At 47.4% G+C, this 20,022-nt stretch overlaps 1 protein-coding gene across 2 annotated transcripts in view; it reads right to left on the bottom strand.

The window, feature by feature from the left end:
• The window catches only part of HBT (CDC27 family protein), a 167,206-nt gene that overhangs the window by 17,858 nt on the left and 129,326 nt on the right, over nucleotides 1–20,022 (bottom strand). For both annotated transcript variants that reach the window (XM_087391503.1, XM_087391502.1), the window contains exons 10-11: nucleotides 14,345–14,410; nucleotides 13,828–13,947 (exon numbers count right to left, since the gene is read on the bottom strand). In XM_087391503.1, coding sequence (XP_087247629.1) covers nucleotides 13,828–13,947; nucleotides 14,345–14,410 — 186 coding nt within the window. The remainder of the gene's footprint in view (nucleotides 1–13,827; nucleotides 13,948–14,344; nucleotides 14,411–20,022) is intronic.

A 20,022-nucleotide genomic window follows, 5' to 3' on the forward strand; every position in this document is an offset into this window, starting at 1 on the left:
TTGAAAGAGTGGAAGAGGATATTACATCGCGCTCGCCACCTGGTTGCCACCTCGGCCACGTCTTGCCCTCGCTACCAATTCAACAAGTCCTCGTGCTAGGAAATTCAAAGGAGGCTCAACTTGGGGGCTGACAAGTACTAGTCACAATTTGAAGCTCGAGGGTCGAGAGGACTGCCCTCGCAAAGGATGTTAGGGTCATGCAGAACCCTCTTTGCGTGGTTTCCATGTGCGGTGTTGTCAAAGTAAATGATCCCCTACGTGCCTTGTCGGTATCTTGCAAAATGTAAGGCGAAATAGAATCCGCAATAGAATCCAAGTCTTTTGTGGTGACCTTGCGTAGCCAAGGGTATAAGGTCATGTTAGAAAGAATGGTGAAAGAGAGAGAGAGAGAGAGAGAGAGAGAGAGAGAAATTTTATTAGAGTCTTCGGAAGACCAATGGGTCTATAAGACTGAAAGAAAACCTGATACAAATCACAATAAGGGTGGAGCTATCATCACCCGTGCTGAATCCTAAGTCTGATCATACATAATCCAATACATCTGAGTGTGACAATGAAAAGAAAAAAGACTGGAGCAGAGCGGAATCCTCCGTGTGTCATGTCGCCCTGGCTGGTGCATAGCCGATGATGGGACGCTTGCGTCCGCTAAGGGGTGCCATGCATCTCGATCTCCCAGACGAGGCTCGATGCAAGACCAGAGCCACCGTGACTCCTGTGGGACGTATCCCGGGTCTAAACAATGACAGGAGGTCCCCTACAGTGATCTGTGTGTCCCCTCGATGTCTCATGTGTCGTGATGTGGTCGTCAGGTCGGGATCTCCGTCACGCCTACGGCTGAAGACTGGACGATCAATATTACTCGATGGCAAGAACTCTGTGATCCTGCTCCGAGAGGTGTCTGATGATGTGGCCAAGCCCCGTCGCCTGAGTAAGTACTCTCTGTGTCGGACCCCCTCATTATTAAAGGCTGCGAGGCATCTCTGATCTAGGTAGGCGAGGAATCTGGAAAGGAGCCCGAAGCCGGAGCCCGGAGCCGTCTCTCAAGAGACAGTGGTAGCGACCTCGGATCTCGTACTACACTGGGCACCTGAAAATAAAATGCTCCTCCGAGTCAACCTCCTGACAGTCGCACAATATGCATATCCGTCGCTCCCTGGGGATCCCCTCTACTCTGTCGCTCTCTTTGCGGAGACGGTGTGATGATACCCGAAACTGTCCAATGGAGATCCGTAGTAAGTGAGGCATATGAAGCTCAATGTACCCCAATGGTGTGATGAATCCCTCCTCAAAAATACGAAGACAATAATCTCTGTAGAAACTCAGCCTCACTGGAAGCTCCCTCGGCTCCAACCAGGTGTGTAGCTGGAGAAGATCCTCTCGAATGACCTAGTTGGTGTGTGGCCCAATCGGGATGGTGGGTGGGAGTACTAGAGGAGCATCTATAACTGTACTGAAAGGGAGGTATCCTATCGATGTGAAACCCTAGTCTCACAAACCATCTGTGAGTCTATGCATACCAACATCGCTCGTCTCCCTCTATTGCCATCCTCATGGAGGAATCGAGGGCCAACCATGGCAACCTCTGTCTCCCTGATGTGCAGTCCCCATATGATCTAACCCGATGTAGATATGTGATACTCTGAAAGGCTGCATCTAGCTGGAGTGGAGAAGCACCAAACTCGGCCTGAATGATGTGATGTGGTACAGATGGTTTCCCCCGGATCATCCGTGAGAGCATGAGGATTTGCACGCGCTCCACCCGTGTCCACTCTATCTCTGACATGTCAGGTCCCCAACAAGGGCTGCCATACATACCAGCTCGTCGAACCAAGGAGTCGAAGAGAGGAGCCTTGGTCCGAGGGTCCTGGAAGTGGGAGTGGAAGCACTGTCTCTCTAGCTGAGCCAGTGAGGCGTGTCCCCTACTCAGTCTGGCCTACATCACTGGTCTCATCGTGAAGATCGGGCCGGAGAAGATGACGCCCAAGTAAGTGTATGAGGATACAATCTCAACTAGTGACCCACCAAAAGTAAACTGCTTTCATTGCATGTTTGCGCGAGAGGTGTTAAAGATCATGACCTTGGTCTTGCCAAGGTTGACTTCCAAATCATGGGATAAACCAAAAAGTTGCAGTGCATCCAGGTGTCGCTGGAGCCCCTCGGGTGTGGACGAGAAGAGTGTTACGTCATCTGCATAAAGAAGAATCCTGATGATGATCCCGACAAGTGAGCAACCAGTCCCTCCGGAAGCCCCCATGAAAGTCTCAAGCTCATCAATGTAGAGGCCAAACATGGTCGGTGATAAGGGACAACCCTGTTTGACCCCTATGGTACTTAAGTCTCATATGTCCAACCTGTGCCTATTCGAACTTGGCCTGAGACTCTCTCATAAAGTGCCATAACTACCTAGATGATCTCCTGATCAAATCCCAGTGTCTGTAGGCGTGTGATGAGACAAGCTCGAGGTACTGTGTCAAAGGCTTTGCGGAAATCCACAATGCAGCAATATACCCTCTCCTTCCCTGATCTGGCCTCCTCAATGACACTCCTGAGTGTGAGTATGTGATCCATAGTCCCATGGTCTCGCCTCAGACCAGCCTGACCCTCTGCTCTGAGCCCTCTCATCTCTGCGAATAGGCTGACCGAGGCATCCAATACAACTACATAGATCTTGGACATCACATGTCCAATCATGATAGTCTTGTAGTTACTTGGGTCCATGGAATCCCCTACCTTGTGGATGGGGGTGATGGTGTTGAGTGTCCAAGTGCGGCGGAAGCCAAGCACAACGTCATTGAATACCTTTGCTAGGATCGCAGCTACAGGTCCATCCCATATCCGATAAACTCAGTGCATAGCCCCTCGTGATCCTTAGCTCGGCCATTGTGCAGCTTCAATGCTGCGTCCTTGACTCCCCCTTTGGTGAACAACCTGCAAGTGGTGGGGCGAGGAGTGTGTATGAGATCTGGAGTGGGCTGGTGTGGGACATCATAAAGATGGCATATGTGTGCCAAACTCTCGTGTCAGTGAGAGGTGATGGAGACCTACGCTCAAGGAATCTCCGCCAAAAATCCTTAGAGCTGCTGCTGTACAAGATGTTCACTAGCTCCTGATTTCGACGAATAAATGCCTACTTCTTCCAACGTACGAGACGGTGGTACTTACGTACCATGTCTAGTGTGTTGGAGAGGTGACATCTGGTTTCATGTCGGACTTGTCGGCGATAAGCCTTGCACTCCGCATCGTACCAGTTGTTGCAGGGTACAGAACCAAGAGATGGTGGTCTAGTGGACCGTGTAGTGTGGGGAAAGATTTGGAGGGGAGCCTCGTGGAGTGTGTGACTAATCAGGGCAGCACGGTCCTCTATGAGTGGTATGTGATCGATATAGGTTAGGAGTCTGTTTAAGAATCCAGAGTACGCAGGTGAGAGGTTGTGATCAAAGTGTATGTCATGGCAGGTGTTGTGCTTCCTATGTGGTGTGTGTGGTGTGGCTAAGCGTGGGGTGGCGATAGTGAAGAATAGGTATGTGTGATCAGCTCCTCGAGGGAGTGGTGCTACGGTGAAGCCGGTGATACATGAAGTGAAGGTAGGGGATGCCATGATGTAATCTACTACACTAGTGCCCCCCCGTGTGGGAAGCAAGTAAAACCACCTGAGGAGGGCCATAGGTCGAGCCCGTTGTAGATGATAAGATCATGCATCCTGCCCAGATCAAGGAGCGCGTGTCCATATGGTGTAACTGGTGTAACAGGCCCCTGTCGGTCCGATCAGGTCCTGGTCATACCTGCTCCGTCTAGGTCCATGTCTAGTAGCATGAGAGAGTCGTCTCGGAAGTCCAGGAGTGGTGCCTGGCGTGTGCTCGTCCTGGCGTTGAAGTCCCCAATGAGGAGAACTTCCCCACGAGCTGAAAGGTCTGGGATATCCTGATGTAAGGGTGCATATGGCGATGTCTCACCCTCCTCTCGTGCCACTCTGGCGAAGTGGGATGTGTCTGGTGGGAAGTAGCATATTGCTATGAAAAGGTCACGGGTGTTTGTGCGTCGAATCCGGATCCACATGAATCGGGAGTGTGCGTCCCTCCTCTCAATGGAGATGGCTAAAACGAGGGAAGACCTGTACAATACTGCGACCCTGCCTAATCCTCAGACTCCTCCTGTATCCCTCGTCTCATCCCGGAAGGCTGACTCCCATTTGTAGCCACTGACTATCGGTAGTGGACGCTCTAGTGTGTCTCTGTGTAAAAGACTATGTCTCGTCCTGTATAAGAGTCAGATGTTGAGATAGTTTCATCATACACTTATCTTGGGGTTATCTTCTCCGGACCCAGCTTCACTATGAGACCCGCGATGCAGGCACGCTTGAGCAGAGGGTATGCTTCATTGGCCAGACTAGAGAGGCTGTGCTTCCGCTCGCACTTTCAGGATCCACGCACCAAGGGGTTGCTTTTTGACTCCTTGGTTCGCCGCCTAGCGGGGATGTACGGCAACCCTTGTTAGGGGCCAGACTTGTCGGATACATAGTGGACCCGTGTGGAGCGGCTATAGGTTCTCATGTTATCACGGATGATTCGTGGTAAGCCATCCGTTCCTCACCAGATCATTCAGGCTGAGTTTGGGTCATTCCCTTCACAACTAGATGCTGCATTTGAGGTCATCACGTATCTGTGGCAAGTTAGGGAATATAGGGATTACTCCTCGGGGCGTAGCAGGCTACCATGGATAGCTCTATCCTCTTCTATGGCACTTGCAGCAGGAGGAGACCAGAGGTGCTAGTATGCACATACAGAGAGATGGTTTCAGCGACTGGGGCTCCACCTGGATAGACTATGTTATGCTCTAGCCGAGATAGCATGACCTCGGAAAGATCAGTGGGCATTTTCCCTTAGAGGACCGACTTCGGTAATATTTCATGTGCGTAAATTAAATGGTCAAGGGAAGTAACTCCCAAGGTCCTAGGTGAGGGTGTATTGGCATCGACTAGGTGGTTCTGAGTGCTCAGGCCTAGGTGCACCTAAATGTGTAAGAATGCCAAGGGCAAATGTTTTAATTGTGCCCCAAGAGAGGAGTAAATGGTGTACCAAGCTAAAGGTCTAAAATGATGACATGTGGCAGGAGGCAACCATCTAGGGATTTGTGGGCTTGTGGATAGGCATGAAGAAAATAAATTACGTATCTTGTGTGCATGCAATCCATGAGATAGGCTCGGAGGATAATCTGGATGTCATCGCCTGTGATTGTGAGCTTGAATCGACGTGAAGAAGTTTCCTGAGTTTTTTTCTACCCGTGCCCGTGAGTCCACAAAAAGAAGGCAGAGATTAGTATGTAATGTGTCATTTGGTATCAGAGCGGAGGTTATCTGGGTAGCGTGGAAGAGCGGAATTGCCAGGAGTTAGAAATCTGGCCCTTCAGATTTGCGTTACAGATTAGGAGCAGTGCAGCTACCGTAGGTGATGGCGCAGCCGTTGGGTCTCGAACATCATCACTGTTCCAGGAAAGCAGGAGCGCATATAGCTGCACGCTTATAATCTGGCATCATGCAAGGATAACGGGTGGTCACCTTCAGGATTCCAAGACATCGCGGGAAGGGACGAGCTGTCGCAGGAGCGTAGGGTTCACGTAGCCAGGCGACGGAAGACAGACGAAAGTTTTAGACACCCACTGGTTTACGGTGAGCTTAGGGCCAAGGAACTCTGGTTCGTGATACTTACGTTACGTGGAGGTCCTTCAACGCGATAAGTGATGCTGGTTGAGAAGAAAAAAGCAACTCACCACAGGAAACGACAGCGTGGCGATGGGTGACGCACGGGCAGCGTCATGGCTACGTGATTGGCTCGACGGCGATGCGTGGCTGATTGGCTCAACGAAGTTGGTCGGGTACCGGTTCGGTCGACGAAACTAGAAGATTTTTGGTTCGATCGACGGGCCATCTAGCAGCTCTTCAAGGCAACCAATAGAAGCATGCGATATGACGAAGGGTAGAGAGCAAGCAATAGATCGTTGACATAGGACTGCGTGGCAAAATTGGATCTTCAACGAGGGGGTAGCTAAGCCACCGCAAGAACAACATGATCTTTCGATGCTGCCTGAATGACCAAGGGGCTTTCGATTTTCTTTATTCCCTCTATTTTATTTTGGTTAAATTTCTAAAGCTTCGACGTGTGTGAACTAGATTGGGGGCAAAATTATGCTTTTGGATTAAAGGGTTTGAGTCAACTTAGAATTGTAGGAGTTTCCCTAGTATAGGGAAAAGCGGGTTTGGTTTCAGTGTAATTACAGTTTCAAGCGGTGTTTTATTTATATATTTATATATTTTATTTTATTTATTTTTAACACCCATTGACCTGAATGGAAGCAGAAGAAGAAGCTTCCAAGATGGATCCCGTAGAGTCGGGAGTCGGCCGACCCCGCAAGTGTCGCGCCCAGCAGGCCATACATTGTCTGGCAGAATTGCAATGTTAGAGGATGCCTTGCAACAGATTTTAGCGCAGCAGTTACAAACAAATGTGGGGCAGTCCGAACTCAGAAAAATGGTGCATAGTATGTCTGCCAGACCATCTCGTGAGGAGAAAGGCAGATCTCCGTTGGAGCCAAAGCCCAGTATACACTTGTCGAAAAGTGCAAAGGTCAAGGTACCTAATATTGCCAATTATAGACCGGAAAAGAACACTGGTCGGATGACCGAGTGCACTTCTGATGTGATCGAGGTTTGGTTACACAAGTGGAAAGAAGCCTTCGCCATTTGTGAAATCAGATCTGATCTAAAGAAAATCCGCGAGACCACTCACCTGTTTATTGAGGCAGCGGATAGGTGGTGGATAAAACAACAGAAAGATCAGGTTGCCCCTACCACCTGGGAAGGGTTTAAGACTCCACTTGACGAAGAGTCCCGAGCTTGGGATGCTTACAGAAGCCTTCGCCAAGAATTTGTCGGTGGCAGAGTACACTGACAAGTTCAGGGAATGTGTTATGAAAATAACAGACCCTCTCCCTATGTCGATTCAGTTGAAAGACTATATCTATGGACTGAACGACAAGATTAAAATGGAAGTTCGGGCTAAATATGTGACTACATTAGATGAATCTATTGCAGTAGCCCTGAACTATGAGGATGCTAGGGGCAAACCTAGTGGGTTTGTGCAAGCAGGGACTCAGCATGAGTACCCGAGCAAAGGGGGATTTCAGAGGAAATGGACTTCAAAGGCAAGTGTCTCGCAGCCAAGTGGCCAAACCAAGCAGGTGAAGCCGGTTGAGGGACAAGCAAAGACAAGTACCACCGTTGGGGTGAAAAGAAAAGTAACTCCAATGGCAGCCCGGGCTTGGTCAAAGTCCTCGTTGACCCCTGAGCAAAAAGAAAAAGCTAAAAAAGAAGGATTGTGCTTCGGCTGCCTTCAGCAACATCAATGGAAAGATTGTCCACTAAACAAAGACCGTCACGGCCAATATGATAATATCTCAATGCGACGCCGAAATGCTCGAGAGTCCCAATGCGGAACATATGCAGATGCAATTGGCGAGACCTTCTCAGAGGTTAGTACATGTGTTGTTAAGTGTGTCTCTTACTAAGTTAGTAAGCGGGGCACCCGGAATGTTATGCTCTAGCCGAGATAGCATGACCTCGGAAAGATCGGTGGGCATTTTCCCTTAGAGGACCGACTTCGGTAATATTTCATGTGCCTAAATTAAATGGTCAAGGGAAGTAACTGCCAAGGTCCTAGGTGAGGGTGTATTGGCATCGACTAGGTGGTTCTAAGTGCTCAGGCCTAGGTGCACCTAGATGTGTAAGAATGCCAAGGGGCAAATGTTTTAATTGTGCCCCAAGAGAGGGGTAAATGGTGTACCAAGCTAAAGGTCTAAAATGATGACATGTGGCAGGAGGGAACCATCTAGGGATTTGTGGGCTTGTGGATAGGCATGAAAAAAATAAATTACGTATCTTGTGTGCATGCAATCCATGAGATAGGCTGAGAGGATAATCTGGCTGTCATCGCCTGTGATTGTGAGCTTAAATCGACGTGAAGAAGTTTCCTGAATTTTTTTCTACCCGTGCCCGTGATTCGACGAAAAGAAGGCAGAGATTAGTATGTAATGTGTCAAACTACCTTTCTTCTAGTACAGCATGGATGCTCCATTTTCTCCCCTCCTATCACACGAGGTCAATCAGGTTATCCGTGAGGATCTACTACAACTACACACATTTCGGACTTGGTTGGGACTGAGTGAACTCCCAGTGAGGCTTAGCTTCTACAGAGATCACTTCTTACATATCACAACTAAGGGTTTCATTGACCCACCAGGATACACGCAGATTCACCTACCCCACTCGTTGAGGATCTCTCTTGGGCAGTTCCAGGTCTCTTCACACATACTTTGTATCGAGAGTGGCAGAGTAGAGCAGAGCGGTTACCTAGGGAGAGGCGCATATGCACACTATGTGACATGCGAGCATTTCACATTCAGGTGTCTTGTGTACTATGAGATCCGAGGGCATTTCCACTGCCTCTTCAGGGAGAGTTACAGAATTTTGGCCCGTTTCCTCTCCTACCTAGACCAGCGGTGTTTGGCAGGTTTCATTCATGAGGCACTTAGACACCGCCAGAGGATACTCCAAGCACGGAGACAAGAGCAAACTTCTTCCTCAGCTGATTCCTCTCAAAGCTCCATCATTGAGTTCTCTCAGCTAGATGACATGGACCCCCACGAGATGAGGCCTCGACATGACCGTGACCCAAAGCCTCTGACCCAACAGCTCAGACAGAGGGTCGACACACAGATCACACTTGCCCACATCTCCTCCTTATTTAGAGTCGGAGCCCGACCAACGGGGGTCACAGTAGCCCTAGTCAGAGGCAGAGCTACAACCAAGAGACGTGCCAGAACCGCATCTCTGAGTGGCTGACAGCACTCTATTGCCGACTTCATGCCTCCACTGCCTCATCCATCCTGATATCTTGCTGCTGTCGATGACGATGATGATGATATTGATGATGATGCTGAGATTGATATATCGTCGACCATCGACATGACTATGTTGTACTTAGGACTTAGTACTACAATTCTGCATTTTTGCAATTTGCATTGGTATGGATACTCGTTTAGTAGCTCCACTACCACAGCTTGTATCAGGATTTTCACAATCTCATAGACCCATCAGTCTTCTTACGAAACTTTCTTTCTTTCTTTTTTTCTTTCTACTTGCTTCTATCCCCAGCTGCATGGGATGCGACTCTCAAATGTCCGATGGCAATCCTCGACGAAAGTGAGACGCGCCTATACTCCAAATATGATGGTCTGATGACCAATCCATCCTCTGATATCCTAAGAAAGTAGTCACGATAGAATTGGATTTTGGTGGGGAACTCTTGGTCCGTGTCGGGTAGAGCTATAATAGATCCAACCGTATGTTACAGTTGATCTCATCTCGTGGGATCATAGAGGACGGGACATTCAAATACTAAAAGGAAGGCAATCGACTCATCTGGGTCCCCTGGCTATCAAACCATCTAGAGACACATGCATACCAAGATGTGCTGACCCCATTACCTGCAAGCCCTCGCACTGACTCTAGTGCCAGTCTCGACAATCTCCAACTAGGTAGAGCCCAAACCCTATGGATATATGTCATTGTCTAAAAGATAGCATCAATCTAAAGAGGTGTCATCGCAAACTCAACTTGTAACATTTGATGAGAAACCGATGGCTTACTTCTGATAATCCGAGAACCCATAATCACTTCTAAATCACTTCCCGTATGCTGCATACATGGTTGTCGATCTCACGTGTATCAAAAAGCCTTTTATGTAAATCCAAGTGCATTTTGCATTCACATCGTGATGTATTGCTACAAAAAGAAGAGGCAGGTAGAATGCAACCCATCTATTATGCCAACCGGCAGCTTACAGAGGTGGAAACAAGGTATGACTAAATGGAGAAGCAAGCTCTCTCTTTAGTGTTTTCAGTCAGAAAGGTATGACTAAATGGAGCAGCAAGCTCTCTCTTTAGTGTTTTCAGTCAGAAAGTTTCACTCCTATTTATTGCCTCGACCATTTTTCTTCCTTACCTCTAAGTCTGTATTAGCATATCTAGTTCACAAGCCTAATCCTGGGGGGAAATTTGCAAAATGGTTGTCAGAGCTTCAAGAGTTCTCATTCTCTTTTGTCACTAAAAATACCACTAGGTCCGCTATGGCAGATTTGCTTACAAGACGGGAGGATCTAGGAGAAGAAAAGAAATGTAAGGAGGACAATAAGGATGAAAGGGAGACACCACCAACAGCTTTTGTCTTGTATTTTGATGGGGCTTTTAGTCCTTGAGGCCAACAAGGAGCAGGGGGGATAGTATTGATGAATTCTGAAAGTCAAGAGTTATGGGCAGGAGGACAAGAGCTTCCACGTATCACAACTAATAATGCAGCTGAGTATAATGCTTTGACTCTTGGTTTGGAGGATTGTCTTCAAAGTTAAGTTAAATTGGAAGTAAAAGGAGATTCTCAGCTTATTATAAAGCAAATGCAAGGGCATTACAAGACACCAAGTCTTCATTTGAAGGAGCTTAATCAGAAGGCTATGGCACTATGTAGTCAGTTTGATTTTTGCAAGTTTGTTCATATAAACAGAAAAGACAATCAAAGGGCAGATAAGTTAGCTACTCAAGCCATTGTAGTACAACACGGGAGGGTGGTTTCTCTGGTAGACGCTGGATGGCCAGAACTACAAGATGTTCAACAATATGTGAAAGAAGGCATGTTTCGTCAAGGGTTAGCTCCACAACAAAAGCAGAGATTAGTAGGGAAGGCTTGCCCCTCTACTATTGTTGATGACATTCTTTATAAATTGGGAAAAGATAATGTGCTCCATCGAGTGCTCCATCCCACAGAAACTAGGAGAATCCTAGAAATGTGTCTTAAATGCTCCGGTCATTTTGCTTCAGCCAGCACAGCTAAGAGAATTATTAATGCATGTTACTTTTGGCCACACCTTCATAAGGATATCTATGAGTGGTATCGAAGTTGTGCAATATGCCAAAAGTTTGAAAGGCGACAGTTGATTCCTAGGCCCTTGAAGCCTATTCTAGCATATGGACCTTTTGAGAGGTGGGGATTGGACTTTGTGGCACCACTCCCTTGCTCATCTCAAGGCAAGCATTATTTATCGATGGCCACAAATTAAGCAACTCGGTGGGCAGAGGCCAAGGCCACAGTCCATAGCAAGGCAAGCACAGTTGCAAAATTTCTCTTTGACCAAATTTGTTCACGCTTTGGTTGTCCTTTGGAATTCTCACTTATGGAGGAACCTCTTTTAGAAATGGACTAATTGAAGATGTGGTGCATGAGCTAAAGATATATCATAGCATGTCCACGCCATACTATCCCTAATGTAATGGCTTGGTAGCTATGATATTGTCACGAGTGCAAGAGGCCTCATTTATAGGTTGGGCAAGTCTCACACCCTATATCATAGGTGAGGTCACCAATGGAATATCTCCTGACCATAGTATCCCATCTAGACTAGACTTGGTCCACTTGCACAAGTGGCCCAAAGAATCTTCACACCCACAAAAGCTTAGGACAACCTCACTCTAGGACCCTAGGACACTCACGCTAGGACTCCGATTTCCAACAGTTCATAAATACGAATACCTCATCAACCCAAATACGCCACTCCTGCTTCCTCCATTTTATAACATGCACCACGTCTAGGTCGATTATGCCAAGGTGGCCAAATTTATACTTGTAGCGCTTGAGGGCTGCCTAAACTTCTGTTCATTTTGGTACTGTCCCAAATGGAAGCTGTGTCAGTAATGGCGATGGGGAGAAGCTTCTTCACACATCAACGAAGTCACGTGAAGTATGAGGGAATGCTCACGCTCTTGTTTTACTTTGGCCTTTGTCACCAAATCATGCTCCCTATTCATTTGGTCATACAAGCTAGCCTTGGCCAACAAGTAGTCCAAGGCAATTACTCGAGTCGATGATCGGTACACGTGGGTGGGTAAGCTTGTCTTTGTATCAATTGCCAAAACCCTGTAATTGATGGTCAGGTTCCGATGCCTCGGGTGACGGATAGGAGAGTGAGAGGGATAGCGGCATGAAGAAATATCAATTTCTTTTGTCTTTTTAATAAAACCTCTTAATTTTCCCCTTTTCTTGAAACATTTCATTCTTTGTCTCTCATGGCATACTTATGAGTTAAGCTTGAAGGAAGTGGGTGTCTCAGAAAAAGGCAAGGACCTCATCAACTCATCATATCTTTGACAACCAAGATGGAGTTTTTGACTACAAATGTTGAGAGTTCTTCTAACATAAGGAGCAAGAGATGCTGAAAATCTTGCATGAGAACTAGACAGGACTCATTGCGAGATAGGACTGTTGAAAAGCTTGCTCAAGGCACAAGGTGAAAAAGGAGCAAGAGATAGGACTACTGAAAAGCTTGCAAGCGAACAAAGGTGGCGAGGACCGAGCTTTTAATCCTACCAAAAGCCAAAGCTGTCTACTTTTGATCCGGCATGCTTAACTTCCTGAAGTTCATGGGTTTGCAAGGGCCCCTCTACCAAAGCCAATAAAGTAGCAAGAATAGGGTCACTTCCAAGGCCATCCTTATTGCTGAAAAGCCTGGTCAAGGCACAAGGAGCATAAGGAAACCTCATTCTTTGTATAGCTTTTCCTACAATAATTATTGGATCTGTTTTGAAGCCTACCTAAATACTAGTAAGTTGAAGCTTCAGATAATAGCACATGGCTAGTAGATCCCTTAAACAAGAAGAGAAGATTACTAGGCATCACATTTTGAAGAAAATGGTACAAGCAAAAGTCATTACAGAAATTTGGAAAAGCTGAGAAGATTACTAGGCATCACATTTTGAAGAAAATGGTACAAACAAAAGTCATTACAGAAATTTGGGAAAGCTAGAAAGGTATTGACATGCTATCAACAGCTTCAATAGAAAAGTCGTGCCAAAACGAGATATAAAGCAGAAGAGGTCGCAAGGGTACACAGAAGCACATCATAGGTCATTAAGTATGCAAGCAAACTAGCATAAAAGGGCATGTAATGGCATTGGCTGAAAAATGCCACAAAAAGTACACATATGTAAGAGCCTGTTAAGCTTAGCATTAGAAATATCTCAACATGTTTCTCTCTCTCAAAGCATGGTCCTACTCCCTATTATGATGACAAGTATTTGCAAATGCACAAGCGACAAGACTATGACAAACTATCCTCCACAACAATTTCTCTCAATAATAAATGTGAAACAGTTTGGTCACACCACAGAACCACAAGAATAACAAAATGGATATTTGTACTACTAGAGGCACCTCATACAAAATTTGTGTATGCTTCTCTACCTTGTGTAAATGCTGCCCAAAACTAGGCTGTAAGTAAGAAATCCTATTCATGCTACATTAAATACGTTCAATAATGCAAGATAAACCTGTACTTAGAATCTCTGCCAATTTCAAGACTAGATCAACCTACAGATCTTGACAGCTGTAAGTAAAACTTAACGATGTGATTGGTATATCACCACAAAAAGTTGCAGAGCAAGAGCACATCCTTACACACTTGTGGGTGTTTTGACCTTGCATTAAAAAACCATCACAACTAGCCTCGTGTCATAAAAACGAAAATAACATCACTCATAGCTTGAAAATCACAAAGAAGCATACCAATAAGAAAGAAACTTTTAAGGGACTTCAATAACAATCGATTTCCCTACCCAGCTCTTTATGAAAAACAAAACTTTGAACTTAAGCCTTCAACTGTTTTACATGCTACTATTTACATGCTTACAACTAATACCCTTAGCATGCACATAAACTCAACCAATGCTTACATAAAGGACCGTGGAATAGACATCAGTTCCTTCAAGCCGGTAAGGTGACACACGCCTTGCCCAACTAAAAGCACGGTCTGCTTCAGGATAGTTAACCATTTCAAAGTACGCTTTACCAACCTACAAAAAATAGACAAAATCTTTACTCTATTGTTCCATTTCATTCTGTAGCACATACATGCCCCCCCCCCGTGCTCTCTCTCTCTCTCTCTCTCTCTCTCACACACACACACACACACGCACACAAACACACACACACGGGTGCGTGCATTCGCACATGAGTGTGTGTTTAGGTGAGTGGCCGTGGGTGGGTGTAACTTGTAAGAGAGTGCATGCATGTGTGTCGGTGTGTAAGAAGCTGTTCATACATATATACATACATAGATACATATATAGATCAATAGACACTTTCTCACCCACAATATATGTCTGCATGCATGTATTTATGTACTGTGAATGTATGTATGCACCCATGCATGTATATCACTATAAAAAGAACAAAAAACAACAAGATTACCTGGCAAAGCACCCATCCAGTTGCATACTGCTGTTGACTCAGCTTCATAAAAGTTTGCAGAGATTCCTAATCACAAAATAACGGGGAGAAAATCACAAAGTTATGATACCAAAGGAATTAAACATAGAAATGATTAGGTCCATAAAACTAGCAGCTTGCTTTAGGATAGCAGTCCAGAAGGCTCTAGCTACAATATAGCTCGTGTGGCTGGTTTGTCGAAACCGGTAGGTGGCATTATCAATCACGTCCATGGCCCTTTCAAGATGTATGCACACTATACAACATCACAATTCAGATTTCGCCATGTGTTCCCCCCTCTACTTAATAGACTCATTTCTCATTGCTGAGCACATAAAAAAGGCAGGGTCTTACAAAGACAATACCACAAAAATCTTAAGCATGCGCAATTCAACTCTAGCAACAACGTGCATATATGACATGGCATATTTCTATAATCTGCCCAATAGTAGATTTCAGAAGGAAGCGACAATCTTCCAAATATTTGGCACTAAAGTAACGCAAAAGGTGATCCAAAACACGAAAGAAAATAGCATTCGAAGACCACTATGTAGGAAAACATATTCAAGGAAAAGGCCGATTAAGCCTTCGAAGGACCGAAGGGCCTATGAGACTGAAAGAACCTGATACAACAAGCTCCAGGGGGGGAGCCTCTAAGTGGGCCTCAACACCCATGACAAATACAAAAAAAACCATAATCATCATGATACCATTACATTAAAAGAAATCCCTGGACTCATGGAGAAGACGGGGGCTGGTGACATTGTGATGCTCATGTGGAAGTCAAGCATGGGAGGGGGTTGGCGATATATAAAACTGCGGTAACGATAAAGATTGTGATGGAGCGCTGACAGCTGTTGTATGTGTAGTCCACTGAGGTCTCTTGGCTGCGCCCCGGCGATAAACAAATGACATTGTTACCTTGTCGGTAATGTCCCGGAGACAGAGAGAGAGAGAGAGAGAAAGAAAGAAAGAAAATTAGTCTTTGGAAAACCGATGGGTTTATGAGACTGAAAGAAAACCTGATACAAATCACAGTAAGGGTGGAGCCACTGAAATGAGCATCCTCACCCATGCTGAACCCTAAGTCTGATCATACATAATCAAATACATCTGGATGTAACAATGAAAAGAAAAGAAAAGCACTGGAGTGGAGCCGAATCCTCCGTATGTCATGTCGCCCTACCTGGTGCATAGCCGGTGATGGAATGCTGGCGCTCGTCAAGGTGTGCCGTGCGTCTCGAAAACTCAGCTTCACTGGGAGCTCCCTCGGCTCCAACCAGGTCCTAAAGGTGTGTAGCTGCAGGAGATCCTCTCGAATGACCTGGTTGGTGTGTGGCCCAATCGGGATGGTGGGTGGGAGTACCGGAGAGGCATCTAAACTATACTGAAAAGGAGGTATCCTATCGATGTGGAACCCTAGTCTCACAAACCATCTGTGAGTCCGTGCATACAAGCATCGCTCGTCTCCCTCTGTTGCCAACCTCATGGAGGAATCGAGAGCCAACCACGGCAACCTCTGTCTCCCTCATGTGCAGTCCCCATATGATCTAACCCGGTGTAGATATGTGATGGTCTGAAAGGCTGCATCTAGCTGGAGTGGAGAAGCACCAAACTCGGCCTGAATGATGTGATGTGGTACAGACGGTTTCCCCTGGATCATCTGTGAGAGCATGAGGATCTGCAGGCGCTCCACCCGTGTCCACTCTATTTCTGACATGTCAGGCCCCCAACAAGGACTGCCATACATACCGGCTGGTCGGACATGATGTGATGTGGTACAGACGGTTTCCCCCGGATCATCTGTGAGAGCATGAGGATCTGCAGGCGCTCCACCCGTGTCCGCTCTACCTCTGACATGTCAGGCCCCCAACAAGGACTGCCACACATACCGACTGGTCGGACCAAGGAGTCGAAGAGAAGAGCCTTGGTCCGAGGGTCCTGGAAGTGGGAGTGGAAGCACTGTCTCTCTAGCTGAGCCAGTGAGGCGTATCCCCTACTCAGTCTGGACTGCATCGCTCGTCTCATCGTGAAGATCAGGGCGGAGAAGACGACCCCAAGTAAGTGTATGAGGATACAATCTCAATTGGTGACCCATCGAAAGTAAAACTAACTTGCTTCCGTTGCATGTTTGCTCGAGAGGTGTTAAAGATCATAACCTTGGTCTTGCCAAGGTTGACCTCCAAATCATGGGATTAAAAAAAGCCTGCAGTAAATCCAGGTGTCGCTCGAGCCCCTCGGGTGTGGACCACAAGAGAGCCACGTCACCTGCATAAAGAAGAATCCTGATGATGATCCCGGCAAGTGAGCAACCGGTCCCTCCGAACGCCCCCATGAAAACTTCAAGCTCATCAATGTAGAGGCCAAACAGGATCAATGATAAGGGACAACTCTGGTACTCAAGATCTTATCTGTCCAACCTGCGCCTGTCCGAACTCGGCCTGAGAGACTCTCATACAGTGCCATGACTGCCCAGATGATCTCCTCATCAAATCCCAGTGTCTGTAGGCGTGTGATGAGACAAGCTCGACGTACTGTGTCAAAGGCTTTGCAGAAATCCACAAAGCAACAATATGCCCTCTCCTTCCGTGATCTGGCCTCCTCAATGACACTCTTGAGTGTGAGTATGTGATCCATAGTCCCATGGTCTCGCCTGACACTGGCCTGACCCTCTGCTCTGAGCCCTCTCATCTCTACGAATAGGCTGACCGATGCATCCAATACAGCTGCATAGATCTAGGACATCACATGTCCAATCATGATAGTCATGTAGTTACTCGGGTCCATGAGATCCCCTGCCTTGTGGATGGGGGTGATGGTGTTGAGTGTCCAAGTGCGGGGACAACCAAGGCAAGCAACGTCATTGAATAGCTTTGCTACGATCGGGGCTAACGTGTCGATCCCATATGCGATAAACTCAGTCCATAGCCCCTCCTGATCCTTCGCTCGACCATTGTGCAGTTTCAATGTCGCGTCCTTGACTCCCCCTCTGGTGAACAATGTGCAAGTGATGGGTCGACGTGTGTATATGAGATCTGGAGTGGGCTGGTGTGGGACATCACAAAGATGGTGTGCATACGTGTGCCAAACTCTCGTGTCGGTGAGGGGTGATGGCGACCTACGCTCAAGGAATCTCCGCCAAAAATCCTTAGAGTTTCTACTGTACAAGATGTGCAGCAGCAGCTCCTCATTTCAACGAAGAAATGCCTGCTTTTTCCGACATACGAGACATCGATACTTGTGTACCGTGTCTGGTGTGTTCGGGAGGTGACATCTGGTTTCAAATCAGAGCTGTCGGCGATAAGGCTTGCACTCCGCATCGTACCAATTGTTACAGGGTACAGAACTAAGAGGTGGTGGTCTAGTGGACCGTGTGGTGTGGGGAAAGATTTGGAGGGCAGCCTCGTGGATTGTGCGACTAATCAGGGCAGCACGGTCCTCTATGGGTGGTATGTGATCGATGTAGGTTAGGAGTCTGTTTAGGCGTCCAGAGTAGGCCGGTGAAAGGCTGTGGTAGGTGTCGTGCTTCCTATGTGGTGTGTGTGATGTGGCTAAGCGTGGGGTGGCGATAGTGAAGAATAGGTATGTGTAATCAGCTCCTCAAAGGAGTGGTACTACGGTGAGGTCAATGATACATGAAGTGAAGGTAGGGGATCCCATGATGTAATCTACTACACTAGTGCCCCCCCGTGTGCAAAGCAAGTAAAACCACCTGAGGAGAGCCATAGGTTGAGCCCGTTGTAGATGATGAGATCATGCATCCTGCCCAGATTCAAGAGCAAGTGTCCATGTGGTGTAACAGGCCCGTGTCGATCCGATGAGGTCTTGGTCATACATGCTCTGTCTAGGTCCATGTCTAGTAGCATGATAGAGTCGTCTCGGAAGTCCAGGAGTGGTGCCTGGTGCATGCTCGTCCTCGCGTTGAAGTCCCCAACAAGGAGAACTTCCCCATGGGCTGAAAGCTCTGGGATATCCTGATGTAAGGGTGGATATGGCGATGTCTCACCCTCCTCTCATGCCACTCTGGCGAAGTGGGATGTCTCTGGCGGGAAGTAGCATATTGCTATGAAAAGGTCACTGTCACGGGTGTCTATGCGTCGGATCCGCATCCACATGAATCCGGAGTGTGTCCTTCCTCTCAATGGAGATGGCTCCAACGAGGGAAGACATGTACAATACTGCGACCCCGCTTGATCCTCGGACTCCTCCTGTATCCCTCGTCTCATCCCTGAAGGCTGACTCCCATGTGTAGCCACTAACTATTGTTAGTGGACGCTCGGGGCTCTGGTGTGTCTCCGTGTAAAAGACTATGACTCGTCCTGTATAAGACTCCAAGAAGTTCCCTGGGTCTGACCATAAGGTACCATTACAGTTCCAGTCTAGGGTCTCGGAAACCTGAGTCTCATAGGCCCCGTCCCCCTAGGACGTACGGATGGGAGCCCGACGGGTGCCGGTAAACAACCTACCATCTCGAACCACGGCCCATTTTCCCTCCTTGCGAGCAACATCCCACTACTGCAAAGAACTCGTCGCTCCTCAATCTGTAGTGGTGTTAAATTCTCGTCCATGGACAGGGTGGGATGCTCTCGTATAGAGGCTTGACGTCGGAGTGTCGCTAGTCGAGCATGTGAATCTTTGAAGCGAATGACTAGGAGCTGCTCTCGGTTGGGATCTCTCCCAACACGCCATGCTCCCTCTATGCCATGGTTGGGGATTGCCATGCTGGTGGTCACAAAGGTGATCGCCTCCTCCATGGGCGTCGTAGTGGTACTGGTGCTATTTTGCGTGATCCCTCGTACCCGGATGTTGAGGGCCTTCGAAGCCCTCTGCTACTACTCATGTATGTCGGCTGAAACGGTTGCCTTTGCGCGCTCCCGTTTCGCCACGTCCACCCATCTAGTCGTCTCTGCTATAGCCGACTGTATCGTGGCTATTTGTGCCTCCATCTCTGTGATTGGGGTCCCTCCAGGCGCTGCTCTGAGGGTCCCGAGATCGTCTCGAAGCTGTGTGATGTCGTGTCTGAGTCCCTGCATAAGGGGGCCCTGCTCATGTATAATGCCAGCCTACTCCTGGGTGTACCGGGCTTGCTCCTGGGTGTAATGTGTCAGCTATGCCTGACGGGCCCGGATGCTAAGTATCTCAGCCAATAGGGAGTCCCAAGCATAGCATCTGGCTCTACAGATCAGGAAATCTTAAGACCCTAGTACCAAATCAATCTCTGAAAGGCAGTGGTAGCACCCTCGTATTTCATAGTAGGTAGGTGCATCTACATAGATACTGCTCCTTCATCGCACCCTCCACCTTGCATCTCCTGAAACATCCTATCCTCCTGTCAATCCTTTGAGTAACTCCCTGTCTCGACCCGGAGCTGATGTGAGGAGGTCCATAGCTGGCCTAGCGTGAAGTACATCTCGAATGGCATGTGTACATACATACATCTTGGTCAACCGATGAAGCTGTCCTTGAAGAACCAGAGAAGGTGTTTCCTATTGAAGGCCATCTTTGTGCCAGGTGGTACTCTCGGTGCAAGCCAATGTCCTCTCAATGTCTATCCTAGTAATTTCCATCCCAATGACTTTGTTCAGCTCTGTGTGGCAGAGCCATAAGATAGGTGCGTCTTCTTTGTAATGTAGTGGTGGGTGGCATTGTGTCCATCTGGA

This window comes from Dipteris shenzhenensis, chromosome 20, assembly GCF_047967505.1.
Source record: "Dipteris shenzhenensis isolate YYH24624 ecotype China chromosome 20, Dip_SZ_1.0, whole genome shotgun sequence".
Lineage (NCBI taxonomy): Eukaryota > Viridiplantae > Streptophyta > Polypodiopsida > Gleicheniales > Dipteridaceae > Dipteris > Dipteris shenzhenensis.